We start from the raw sequence: 14,330 nt of genomic DNA, 5'->3' as shown, positions 1-14,330 counted from the left end.
GTCCCTGAAAGGCCAGGTGTCTGTGGCTCATGTACCATCTGCATCTTTAAGAATGGCATTCATGAACCTAAGCAACCTCTAGTGCCAAATAATATGACCATGGAAACATTTCCATCAAGAAATAAAGCCACAGCCAACTCTCAGTTGTCCACAATGAAGGAAAGTATGAACACAGGTGAATGAAATACACAGGTACCCCCCCCAACCTCATTTCAGCAAGTAATGACCGGTTGAAACTCTACCACTAACTGTACTGATGGGAGGTAAATGGTGAAACTTGAGTCTCATTTCCTATTCTTGGTCCTGTCACTCTGTGAGGAGAGTGCTTTAAAAAACTGAGATGATAAAAAAAAATCAGGAAGTAGAAAAGAGAATTGTAAATAGAAAGCTCAATTTGTCCACTAGCTACATGGTCTGATCTTAATACCCGAACTCTGACAGAGGCTTTGAAATAATTTCTTTTCTCTAGAAGGTTTGCAAAATATATTCTCTCTATCCTCCCCTTTTAATGGGAATGAATTCTCTGCACAGAGGCAAATCAAATCAGTGTGAAGAATCTATTTTGTAGACCTTTTTAAGGGAAATGCCAGTTACAGTTGTTGGAGCATAGTAAAATCTCCCTTTTCCCTAGCACTGAGAAAGCACCATATATGGAAATTTTCCTTCATAGAAAAGGTATCTGTGTTTGAGTGTGTATGTGCTGGGAGGAGCAACACTCTCTGTGTGGCCCAAGTGTAAATATTTTAATCTACTTAAGTGAAGTATTTGACTAGAGTGTCAAGCATTCCTGTAAAGGTTTTTAAGAAAAAAACATTTATTTATGAAACAACAATAGGTGGATATATTTTAAACAAATTCTCTAGACCTGTTTTTGTCCCCTTAGAGGATATTGTATTTTTAGAACCTGGAACTCTTTAGGTTCACTGTAGAGATAATCAAGATGCCTTTTTTCCTGGTTATAAACGTCATCTTTTACTCAATTTTCCTAATTTGTTTCAGAATATAAAACAGGTTTTTGTCTTTAACTGGCTTTGATCAAAAAGTTATCTGAAATATAAAGGAATCTAAAAAGCTGACCCTGATTGTTCAGCTGATCAGAAAGAATTCACCATTTTACTGGTAGACCCCTAAAACACAGGTATTATACACAAAAGGGCAAAGCCAAGCAGATCTGGAGTGGCTGCATCTTCTAGGGGGTGATTAGAAAGGCCACATGGGTCTAGTTGCTCACATGGCAGCCTGACATGGCACACTGAGTGAGTACACACACAAAGGAACAAAGAGTTCTAGTTACCAGTCATGCAAACTATAATTTAGAGAGAGAGAGAGCATTCTTCAGACAGAAAGGCTACCTCCCAAGTATGCCACGCCAAAAATTCCTGATGGAGCATTCCAATAGTAGATGGAAATTATTAAACACTTTTTGACCTAGAAGGGTTTTAATCATGACTTTAAGATTTATCTTAGTATTTCACATGCAGCTGCTACCTCAGCCTTGGGATAGCTTGGGAGAGTCTGGATACATTTTTAACATAGTCTCACAGATGCCACACAGTTGACTGAAGGATGGCACAGTATATCCTCACTGAGCACGAAGAGACACATTGGATAAAGTACATCAAAATGAGCCACTGATTACTGACTACCACGCTCCAAAATTAATGTTGCTTCATGGAAGTTCAGTTAACAGTAGACTGTATTTTACTTTAAAGCAAGAACATTGCATCCCTGAAAGTCTATCCTCAGTATAGATGTAGTTAATGGGAAGGTTAAATTAGTTCCTGAAAGATAACCAATGTGCTGAACCAAAGAGCTATTATTAATCTGGATAAGAGTTAAGTAGGTGAAATACATATTTGTTTGTTGAGTATGTAGATGTCTTGTATAATTGCGGTTGTAGTGGAATGCATAGCTCATATTTAACATAACGCTGAGGCTTTCTGCAGCAACCAAAGACATCATCATAGTTCCCATTCCAAATAAAAATCTTAGCATTTATTTACTAGGCGGGCAAAGGGATAATGATTTTAAGTTAAACTAAAGAGGTGGTTAGAAGTTTATCAAGGCAGTAGAGGTTGCTCAGCAGTGGCAATGAACTAATTCACTGTCTTAATTCTTCTTATAAGCCCATAGATATAATGCTAACTTGTAAACTGCCATCTTAGGACTTAAGAAACTTCATGCACCTTCTACATCCACTCACAACCCCAAAAGCTGAAATGCGGGTCCACTAAATGGCTGTTTTTGTTTGTTTGTTTGTTTTGCGGTACGCGGGCCTCTCACTGTTGTGCCTCTCCCATTGCGGAGCACAGGCTCCGGACGCTCAGGCTCATCGGCCAGGGCTCACGGGCCCAGCCGCCCCGCAGCATGTGGGATCTTCCCGGACTGGGGCACGAACCCGTGTCCCCTGCATCGGCAGGCGGACTCTCAACCACTGCGCCACCAGGGAAATCCTAAATGGCTGTTTAGAGGAAATAATTTCCAGTCCAATTTTTCATTTACATTTAGAACAGAAAGGAATGTCCCCAAACCAAAGCTCTTGGAAGTATCTGCTCAAAACAATCAAGGTTTGATTATAAAAGTAATCGGAGGGATGGGGTGATGAGGAGAGGGGTGACAGAGGAAGAGAAATTTGTTCTTGAAACACTAATTGAGTTGCATCAAAGACAAAACATGGCTGTCTACAATTTACACACTAACACAAACATACACTTTGTAAGATGTCTCTGTTCTTTTGAATACAAATTTAGTTAGGCCATTAGTAAAAATGATCTGTGGTTATTTAAGCTGTTGGCAGACAGAATATGGGAGATATTGTATGCGTGTGTGTGTATACACATTTGTGTGCATGATGGCCTAAAGGGTGAAAAACCTTGGAACCACAGCATTATAAATAATATAGCTTGATGCCAATAGAAGTTTACTTAGTGAATCCTAGGCTGGTTCTTCTTTTGCCAAACTTGATTTTAAAACCAGGATCTCTTGATGAGATTAGGAGTCGAGAATTTTTCTCTCTTTTCATGTGCTTTACCGCAGGAGCATAGGTGCTCAATTCATTGAGCTCTGTGACGATCCTTTTTGGAAGCATCTCACTTAGAAAATCACACTGGGGTAGGGGCTTCAGAACTGAGAATCAATTAGTAAGCCTCTACTTCCATTGAGGCTTGAAAAATAGAAATTATTGGATGTCCCTTGGCACTGACACCTGGGCCATTCTTGCATTCTGCTCCCGACTGGCACACAGTAGCTCAAGTCTGGTATGTTTGACACTGTGGAAGTGGGTACTTGGCTTAGGTCTTCTGGTTCTAGAGCCGTTTAATTTCAATGGCAATTAGCTCTTCAGGGAAGGAGTTTACAAGAGGGCAAAACTCAACTTTCTTTCCCATTTTCTACCCTCTCTGATTTTGCTTTCCATTTTACAATAATATGCATATCAATGTTCTTCTGAAAAAGCCATCTAAGACATCATATTGAGGTCCTTGACATCTGTACGTATGTATGTGAGATCAGGTCTGAGAGAGGATGCGAAGGTCTTCCTAGTTCTATTGCTTCATATTAGATTGTAAAAGTCAGCTTAACAGCTATATCATTTAACATGGCCATTTTCTAGACCATGTTAAAGAAATATTACAGTATCATGCAAACAGGCTTCTGTTGCAAACAAATCTGCTTTGATGGCCCCTGCCTTCTCTTTCTTCCCTTCACTTTAATTTCTGTGATTTTTGAAGCTAGTTGCCCCATTAAAATCTAATAAAGCATTAATGTCTTCTTGTCTTCACTAGGCTAAGGTCTACCTTGCAGAGTGCCAAAGTGAAGATTTATTGCCAATTAGTGGATCTTAAGCTAAGATGAGCAATAATAAGAATGTGGATATGCTTAAGACATCCCAAATGCTTTCTCCTGTAATTTTCATCTTCTAACTTACTAGTAATATATGTGACCTAGTTCCCTGACTTGCAGGCATTTATCCTCCAGAGATCTCTTTAGATATGCATCTTTCCCTATCAATATCCTTGCTCAAGAATCTTGTGCTCAATACTTTCATGGGAAGTGTCTCTGTTTTTGAAAAGAGAAAAAAATCTTTTACATGATCACCAAAAAAGGGGAAAGTTCACTTAATGGAACTGCCCTTCCAAATATGCCAATGTTTGCCTGCTGCCTTAAAGTCCTAGCCGTAAACAATGCTGGGTGGTGATACAGATGCTGTGTCTCTTTTCAGTCCTCACTTAGAATCGCTGGTGGGATTGGTTTGCTTGTTAATCATATATGGTCTTCAGGAAATCCAGGCGAAGGAATCTCTAGGAGAAAGAATCTGGGTGTTCAAATGGTTTCCTTTCTCCTCTCAAATTGCTTATGGCACCCTAAGATTTTTCTGTAACTCTCAGCTCCAAAGAGAGGTCTCTGAGTAACTTAAGCATGTTTAAAGGCTTACAGAATGGGGATACGCCTTAAAGGTATAAATACTTGGATTGAAAAGGATTAGCGATGATAATTGTCTTTTCCTCAATCTGAGAGCCATGGAGATACTGTTTAACTGATTTCTAGCCAGGTAAAAGAACCTAGGGAGGTGCGAGCAGAAGGCAATGTTTGGGGAAGCAAGCCTACATCCTATGGGAAGAGGTGCTCTAACAAGCTTCAACTTGACCTCTGTTCCAGGAGTTGGTAATTGTTCCAGAAAGTCGCGGTGGTATACGTCATGGGGGGGAGCTCAGGCCTTGGAATCCCACTGCTACTCATATCCTTCTTGGTTAAGACGCTTGTTACATAACACATTCAGCAGATACCTCTGTCTGTCAGTGCCCTCAAATATTCAGAATGTTGGGTGGTGCAGTCTTGGGTTAGGTATTCCTTATTTAAACATCTAAACTAAGACTACTGTTAAAATCTACTTCCAGTCAGGTAAATATTAATCTCTTGGTAAATTTGCAAGGGCCTTAAACAATTATTCAAGTTCTTTATAGTCAATGGTTTTCTCAGTTATAATAACACTGAAAAATAGATACCTTTCCTGAACAGTAAACCAACCACACCCATGACAGTCTCCCTAATCATGAGTAACATTTCCACTTGATTTTCGATTGAGAGTAAAGCAAATAAGGCCTCCTGAGATCTCGCCCTGCTCACACCACACACACAACCAATTTCTTGGTTATCATCCCTACAAGTGAATAGCATAATTTGAACCCGTAGCCCAAAACTCAGTTGTACTGAAATTATAATCAGAGGTCCCAGCAGTAGCTTAATCTAAGAAACCTGAAACAAAAAGAGCCTAGAAGACAAATAACAAATCACATGCAAACATCTGATGTTTATAGATGGATAGTCCTTACAAAGTTAAGATCACATATTTGTCACTTATTAACACCGGAAATCTCCCCGGAATTGAATGCATGTTTGAGCCACAGACATCAAAGATTTCCCTCAAATAATTATTAGGCAGTATAAATGAAGGCTAATTGACCATTTATAAATGCTATTTTTAGCAACCAACCCCTCTGGAGCTGCCTGTACCGGGACACTAACAGCCACAGTTGGGCTGCGGTGGGGGAGGGGTTTCCCTGAGCCTCGTGTTCTGCTTTGCAGCAGTGATGGCTGGATCTGTCTCCAAACTCTCGGACATTTTGTCGCAGATGATATCCACGAGACGCTCAAATGTCTGCTTCACATTAACATTATCCTTGGCACTTGTTTCAAAAAACTCAAAACCTGGAAGAAACACAAAGAAACACAGCTTGGTCACTTCATACTTCTGCGGAAATTAAATGGGACATGGTGATGGTAGGACAGCAGTGGCTGGTAGGTTTGGTTTGGGTGGGAGATGAGAGGCAGGATTGAACAAATGCTACCATCTTGCTATCCATTAACAAGAAGTATAAAGTCGAATTAGTGATGTTCACATCTTATTTTTCTCTAGACAAAAAAAAAAAAAAAAAAGCCTTGGCAAGAGTTAGTAAGGACGACGTGAAGAATCCTTGACACAGTCTGTCTCTGCCATCTCTTCCTGCAACCCCTGGATCAGCATGCAGCCTCTTCTAATCTTTTCTAGGTCTGGGGTTATTTGGCATTTTTTTAAATTTCCTCATTTCAGATTCTACCAAGATTATTAATTTTCATTTTTTCTTTAACTTCAGGCTTAGAAGACTTCATGTTCATATTCTGCTGTGAAAGGGACTCCCAAACTCCAACATAATGCAGCTCTAACTTTTTCCATGTCTGTCCTACTGCTGCCTAGTAAAGTGTTTGAGGGTAGGCCTTTGGTAAATTTCCAGTATTTAACTGGACATAAGGTGGCACTAAAGAATCATTGGATTTACCCTGAGCGAGCTCCAGCCTCCTTTAGGAAATTTGAGTGGTGTTCGCCTAACAGCCCTCCAGGGCTTTGTATACCATTGCAGCTAGCTACTGGTGCTGATTTTTCCATATCTTCTGTTACCTGTCAGCAGCAATGTTTTATCAACATCTGGGAAAGGACACGATAAATTTCAAATAAGCTGCCAGAAGTGCAAGAAGTTACAAAAAAATGCAGTGACAGTTTCACGCATCGACTGATGTGTCACTGTACCTGGGTAGAAGCAGCCTTAGTAGGCTGCTCTGTACACAGCCTTGTCACTATTGTTTGCATTCACATTCCACGGGCTGAGCTTGCCAGTCAGTTGCCATGACAACCTCCCCACTAGGCCAGCCAGAGATTGCTCTGGTCCATCCAGGGAATGTTGATTTAGGATGTATTGGGTTGAACACAGAAATGCTGTCCTAATCCATTCTGAATTTTACACCCTATAAATCCTCTGGTTACATCTGGCCCTATCTCTGAGGAGCCACATGGATTCAGAATGATTAAATCATGTGATTTCATCCCAGCTCCTGGGGCCAAAAGAGGAAAAAATGGATTAATATTTTGAATCCATGTCAAAATCGCTCTCATGAGCTAGAAATACTTATTTTCTTAAGCAGTATTGAAGATAAACAACAAAAAGCAATTTTCGTGAATTAAAATTTAGTTAAGATAGATGATGATCTCTGAGCTCGAATTTCTTTAGTTACTGTGTATTCTGTTAAAATCCGAGTGAGTAACCGCAGGATTTGAGCTGAAGGAGCGAGCATGAGTTAAGCCAGGTTCTATAAAATAGAGAATATTTCAAGCCCTCTTTGCCTTGTATTTATTTCCCTTGCATTTGTCTCTCTGGACAGTGTTTATATAGCTCTCTTAAATTCCTAATTTCTTTACAAAATTCTGGCATTAACAGAATTCTCTTTTCTAATGCTTGCAATCTATAGGGCTAGATCATTCACCTTTCAGCAATTTGATCCAGATTTTGGAAAGCACAATTGCTTAGAATCCATACTTGCCTAGATGTCAGGACTATTTGCATCCTTGTGGGGATTTTCTCAGTGTTAACAGGAGGGTGCTTTAAGTCACAAGATACCAAAACCCCACTGAAATCAAGATCCCTAAATGAGATTTTGTGATAAATTATGGGATTTTTTTTCTCCAAAGGTTTCACTTTTCTCTCATCGCTTCTGCTGACACATCTTTTATTTATTAGCATGATTTGGGGGAAGGCACTGAACTTGAAGGGTATCATAAAAGATTTGGCCATTGTAAAACAAACCACAGTAATCCGTGCAAACCTTTATCAAATGTGATTCTTTTAATCTGGGCTTAGAGACACACAATGCTGCTGGTGTACAACTTAAGGTCAGTAAAATGATCCTTGAGCCCAGGAGCCAGAATGCTCTGTGTCTTGACCTTAACCTGGAACCCCAGGAAGAGAACACCATATTATAACAGCCCTCCATTTATCCAGCATGGCTGGAGAAGGAGATGCCATAATGTGGTGAGAGGGATGGATTGTCAGATGGGAGATTTAGCCATAGGAGCAATACTTACTGGCTTTGTGACCATGGGAAAGTCATGTTTTTATTCTTATGTTCTTTATTTATGACATTTGTCTTACATTAGGCTCAAATGAGAAAATATATGTAAAAGTGCCAAGCAAACCAGAAAATGTTATTATATAATTATACAATAACTATATAATTAAATACTATTATTATAACAACAATAATAGTAAGAAACTAACATTTGGGAGGTTACTGTAGAACAGGTGCTATTTAAAACACTGTATCTGTAAGGTAGGTGCCAGTATTTTCTCCAAATTATTGATAAGGAAATAGAGGCACAAAATGGCTGAGTACTTTGCTCATTTACTTGATCAGCCAGTAGTGGCAAAGCTGGCATTTGAACTAAACCTGAACACTCTCCTCCTCCTTCAGATACTCTGCAAAGCCTACTGTTTGGTTCCAGTTGAACTGGAAGTTCTATGTTAAGTAATACAACAAACTTTCATCAATTTACATAGTTAGTGATTAACTAGATTTAACACTCCGGGTGAAACATATGAAACATCTTTTCTTAATGATTCCAAAGGTACTCTGGTATTTTGTGCTGCTTAAGGTTCATCAAGGTGGCCATCAGGACAGCTATATGTCTATAGAGAAATATGTGAAAGGTTCTGGAAATTAGGCCTCCTCTCATTGACCACATGTGCTGTTGGTCATAAAATGAGATATTCAGGATCAAACTCAACATCATTATTTTAGCATATAGTTGTTTGGATTCAGGGCAAAGCAAGTTTACTGTGCAATAAATGATTCTCCATCCTGGGGAATCAGTATCTACAACCAAGCAACTCTATGTGCGACCACACTCCACACCTATGGGTGTCCATGGTGTTTAAAGCTCATGAACTAAATTGTAACCACAAATTCAAACACTTCAGCCTACTTCAGCCTTTATTCTTCTATTGAGTCATTGTTGGGTTTTATGGCCATTACCTACCAATGTATCATACTAAATTCAACTATAGCAGCATGACCTTGTTCTTAGAAATATTTAACCTCCCATTCATACACACGAACATCAGTGGAAAGCCAGCACTTCAGTCAGTGATCCCTAGGAAACAGTCTTTTTCATAAAACTTTGAAGATCATTTCCAATTTACTAGGTAGGACAGCGTGATTTGGCAGATCAAATAAGTAGCCCAAGGTCACAGAGCAAGCTGATTGTGAAGGGTGACAGAGATCTCCTAATAAAGAGGTTACTGACTTAGCCTACAGTCTTGGACACCTGTCCCTCAGACTATATCATCCTGTATTAATAATTGCAGCATACACATGTTTTCATCAATAAATCAGTGAACACTTTCAGTTGATCACAGAAGCACTAATCATCCATTCTAATTTCTCTCTGGCACAGACAGCAATGTTCCAAGCTGGATAAGCCTTGCACCATGGTTCAGAACATCTTTTTTTAATAAACATTTATTGGACTATAAGTTGATTTACAATGTTGTGTTAGTTTCAGGTGTACAGCAAAGTGATTCAGTTACATACATACATTCATTCTTTTTCAGATTCTTTTCCCGTATAAATTATTAAGAATATTAAGTAGAGTTCTTGCTGGTTATCTATTTTATATATAGTAGTGTATATGTTAATCCCAAACTCCTGATTTATCTGCCGCCACCATATTTCTCCTTTGGTAACCATAAGTTTGTTTTTGAAATCTGTGAGTCTGTTTGTTTTGTAAATAATTTCATTTGTATTTTTTTAGATTCCACATGTAAGTAATATCAACAGATATTTGTCCTTCTCTAAGTATCTTACTTAGTATAATAATCTCTAGATCCATCCATGTTGCTGCAAATGGCATTATTTCATTCTTTTTTATGGCTGAGTAATATTCCACTGTATATACGTATCACATCTTCTTTATCCATTCCTCTGTCAATGGACAGTTAGTTGCTTCCATGTCTTAGCTATTGTAAATAGTGCTGCAATGAACATTGGGCTACATGTATCTTTTCAAATTATGGTTTTCTCTGGAAAAAACACAGGAGTGGGATTGCTGGCTCATATGGCAGCTCTATTTTTAGTTTTTTAAGGAACCTCCATACTGTCCTCCATAACAGTCGTACCAATTTGCATTCCCACCAACAGTCTAGGAGGGTTCCCTTTTCTCCACATCCTCTCCAGCATTTACTGTTTGTAGATATTGTAATGTTGGCCATTCTGACCATTGTGAGGTGACATTGTAGGTTTGATTTGCATTTCTCTAATGATTAGTGACGTTGAGCATCTTTTCATGTGCTTTTTGGCCAACTGTATGTCTTCTTTGGAGAAATGTCTATTTAGATCATCTGTCCATTTTTTGACTGGGTTTTTGGTTTTTTGATATAGAGCTGTATGAGCTGTTTGTATATTTTGGAGATTAATCCCTTGCTGGTTGCTCCATTTGCAAATATCTTCTCTCATTCTGTGTGTTATCTTTTCACTTTATGGTTTTCTTTGCTGTGCAAAAGCTTTTAAGTTTAATTAGGTCCCATTTGTTTATTTTTGTTTTCATTACTCTAGGAGGTGGATCCAAAAAATACTGCTGTGATTTATGTCAAAGAGTGTTCTGCCTATGTCTTCCTCTAAGAGTATTATAGTGTCCAGCCTTACATTGAGGTCTTTAATCAATTTTGAGTGCTTTTGTGTATGGTGTTAGTGTTCTAATTTCATTCATTTATGTGTAGCTGTCAAGTTTTCCCAGCATCACTTATTGAAAAGACTGGCTTTTCTCCATTGTGTATTCTTGCCTCCTTTGTTGTAGATTAATTGACCATAGATGCAAGGGTCTATTTCTGAGCTTTCTATCCTGGTCCATTGACACAGCAATTTGTCTTTGCACCAGTACCATACTGCTTTTTATTTTCTTCTAATTTTATTTATTTTTTTGGCTGCATTGGGTCTTTGTTGCTATGCATGGGCTTTTCTCTAGTTGTGGAGAGTGGGGAGTACTCTTCGTTGCCGTGTGGGCTTCTCATTGTTGTGGAGCATGGGCTCTAGGCGCGCAGGCTTCAGTAATTGTGGAATGCAGGCTCAGTAGTTGTGGCACATGGGCTTAGTTGCTCCATGGCATGTGGGATATTCCCAGACCAGGGATTGAACCTGTGTCCCCTTCATTGGCAGAAGGATTCTTAACCACTGTGCCACCCAGGGAAGTCCCTACCATACTGTTTTGATCACTGTAGCATTATAGTATAGTCTGAAGTCAGGGAACCTGATTTCTCCAGCTCAGTTTTTCATTCTCCAGAATGCTTTAGCTATTTGGGGCTTTTTGTGTTTCCATACAAATTTTAAGATTTTTTTGTTCTAGATCTGCAAAAAAAGCCATTGGTAATTTGATAGGGATTGCACTGAATTGGTAGATTGCACTGGTTAGTATAGTCATTTTGACGATATTGATTCTTCCCATCCAAGAACATGGTGTGTCTTTCCATCTGTTTGTCTTCAATTTCTTTCATCAGCATGTTATAGTTTTCAGAGTACAGGTCTTTTGCCTCCTTAGGTAGGTTTAGTCCTAGGTATTTTATTCTTTCTCATGTGATGATAAATGGGATTGTTTCCTTAATTTCTCTTTCTGATCTTCCATTGTTAGTGTATATAAATGCAAGAAATCCCAGTGTATTAATTTTGTACCCTGCTGCTTTACCGAATTCATTGATGAGCTCTAGTAGTTTGCTGGTAGCATCTTTAGGATTTTCTATGTATAGTATCATGTCTTCTGCAAACAGTTTTACTACTTTTCCAATTTGGATTCCTTTTATTTCTTTTTCTTCTCTGATTGATATGGCTAGAACTTCCAAAACTATATTGAATAAAAGTGGTGAGAGTGGGCATTCTTGTCTTGTTCCTGATCTTAGAGGAAATGCTTTCAGTTTCTCACCATTGAGAATGATGTTTGCTGTGGGTTTGTCATATGTGGCCTTTATTATATCGGGGTAGGTTCCCTCTATGCCCACTTTCTGGAGAGTTTTTAATAATAAATGGGTGTTCAATTTTGTCAAAAGATTTTTCTGCATCTACTGAGATTATCATATGGTTTTTCTCCTTCAGTTTGTTAATATGGTGTATCATATTGATTGATTTGCGTATATTAAAGAATCCTTGCATCCCTGGGATAAATCACAATTGATCATGATGTATGATCCTTTTAATGTGTTGATGAATTCGGTTTTAATGTGTTGCTGGATTCGGTTTGCTAGTATTTTTATTGAGGATTTTTGCATCTATGTTCATCAGTGACATTTCCCTGTAATTTTCTTTTTTTGTGGTATCTTCATCTGGTTTTGGTATCAGGGTGATGGCAACCTCAAAGAATGAGCTTGGGAGTGTTCCTTCATCTGCAATTTTTTGGAAGAGTTTGAGAAGGATAGGTGTTAGTTCTTCTCTAAATGTTTGATAGAACTTGCCTGAGAAGCCCTCTGGTACTGGGCTTTTGGAAGATTTTTAATCACAGTTTCAATTTCAGTGCTTGTGATGGGTCTGTTCACAGTTTCTATTTCTTTCTGGTTCAGTCTTGGAAGGTTGTACCTTTCTAAGAATTTGTCCATCTCTTCTAGGTTGTCCATTTTATTGGCATATAGTTGTTTGTACTAATTCTTATGATACTTTGTGTATCTGTGGTGTCAGTTGTATCTTATTTTTCATTTTTTTTTTAACATCTTTACTGGAGTATAATTGCTTTACAATGGTGTATGAGTCTCTGCTGTATAAAAAAGAGAATCAGCTATACGTATACATATATCCCCATATCCCCTCCCTCTTGCATCTCCCTTACACCCTCCCTATCCCACCCCTCTAGGTGGTCACACAGCACTTAACTGATCTCCCTGTGCTATGCAGCTACTTGCCACTACTATCTATTTGATATTTGGTAATATATATGTCCATGCCACTCTCTCACTTTGTCCCAGCTTACCCTTTCCCCTCCCAGTGTCCTCAAGTTCATTCTCTATATCTGCTTCTTTATTCCTGTCCTGCCCCAAGGTTCTTCAGGACCATTTATTATTATTTTTTAGATTCCATATATATGTGTTAGCATACGATATTTGTTTTTCTCTTTCTGACTTACTTCACTCTGTATGACAGTCTCTAGGTCCATCCACCTCACTACAAATAACTCAATTTCATTTCTTTGTATGGCTGAGTAATACTTCATTGTATATATATACCACATCTTCTTTATCCATTCATCTGTCGATGGACACTTAGATTGCTTCCACGTCCTGGCTATTGTAAATAGAGGTGCAGTGAACATTGTGGTACATGACTCTTTTTGAATTATGGTTTTCTCAGGGTAGATGTCCAGTAGTGTGATTACTGGGTCTTATGGTAGTTCTATTTTTACTTTTAAAGGAACCTCCATACTGTTCTCCATAGTGGCTGTATCAATTTACATTCCCACCAACAGTGCAAGAGGGTTCCCTTTTTCCCACACCCTCTCTAGCATTTATTGTTTGTGGATATTTTGATGATGGCCATTCTGACTGGTATCAGGTGATACCTCATTGTAATTTTGTTTTGTATTTCTCTAATGATTAGTGATGTTGGGCATCCTTTCATTTGTTTGTTGGTAATCTTTATATCTTTGGAGAAATGTCTTTTTAGGTCTTCTGCCCATTTTTGGATTGGGTTGTTTGTTTTTTTGATATTGAGTTGCATGAGCTGCTTGTATATTTTGGAGATTAATCCTTTGTCAGTTGCTTCGTTTGCAAATATTTTTTCCTGTTCTCAGTGTTACCTTTTCATCTTGTTTATGGTTTCCTTTGGTTTCCTTTGCTGTGCAAAAGTTTTAAGTTTCACTAGGTCCCACTTGTTTAGTTTTGTTTTTATTTCCATTTCTCTAAGAGGTGGGTCAAAAAGGATCTTGTGATTTATGTCATAAAATGTTCTGCCTATGATTTCCTCTAAGAGTTTTATAATGTCTGGCATTACATTTAGGTCTTTAATCCATTTTGAGTTTATTTTTGTGTCTAGTGTTAGGGAGTGTTCTAATTTCATTCTTTTACATGTAGCTCTCCAGTTTTCCCAGCACCACTTATTGAAGAGGCTGTCTTTTCTCCATTGTATATCCTTGCCTCCTTTGTCATAGATTAGTTGACCATAGGTGCATGGGTTTATCTCTGGGCTTTCTATCTTGTTCCATTGATCTATATTTCTGTTTCTGTGCCAGTACCATACTGTCTTGATTACTGTAGCTTTGTAATATAGTCTGAAGTCAGGGAGCCTGATTCCTCCAGCTCCATTTTTCTTTCTCAGGATTGCTTTGGGTATCAGGATCTTTTGACTTTCCATAGAAATTGTGAAATTTTTTGTTCTAGTTCTGTGAAAAAATGCCATTGGTAGTTTGATATGGATTGCATTGAATGTGTAGATTGCTTTGGGCAGTACATTCATTTTCACAGTGTTGAGTCTTCCAATCCAAGAACATGGTATATCTC

At 38.5% G+C, this 14,330-nt stretch overlaps 1 protein-coding gene across 1 annotated transcript in view; it reads right to left on the bottom strand.

Moving 5' to 3' along the window:
* Positions 1-5,518: 5,518 nt before the first annotated feature.
* Positions 5,519-14,330, bottom strand: part of RAB3C (RAB3C, member RAS oncogene family) — a gene marked incomplete at both ends in the record, with an annotated part of 299,155 nt that continues 290,343 nt past the window's right edge. Inside the window, one exon of the mRNA XM_082652069.1 lies at positions 5,519-5,706. Coding sequence (XP_082508195.1) covers positions 5,519-5,706 — 188 coding nt within the window. The remainder of the gene's footprint in view (positions 5,707-14,330) is intronic.

The sequence above is a fragment of the Grampus griseus genome (genome assembly GCF_964374135.1).
Source record: "Grampus griseus genome assembly, chromosome: 3".
Lineage (NCBI taxonomy): Eukaryota > Metazoa > Chordata > Mammalia > Artiodactyla > Delphinidae > Grampus > Grampus griseus.
This window is presented reverse-complemented; position numbering and strand designations above follow the sequence as displayed.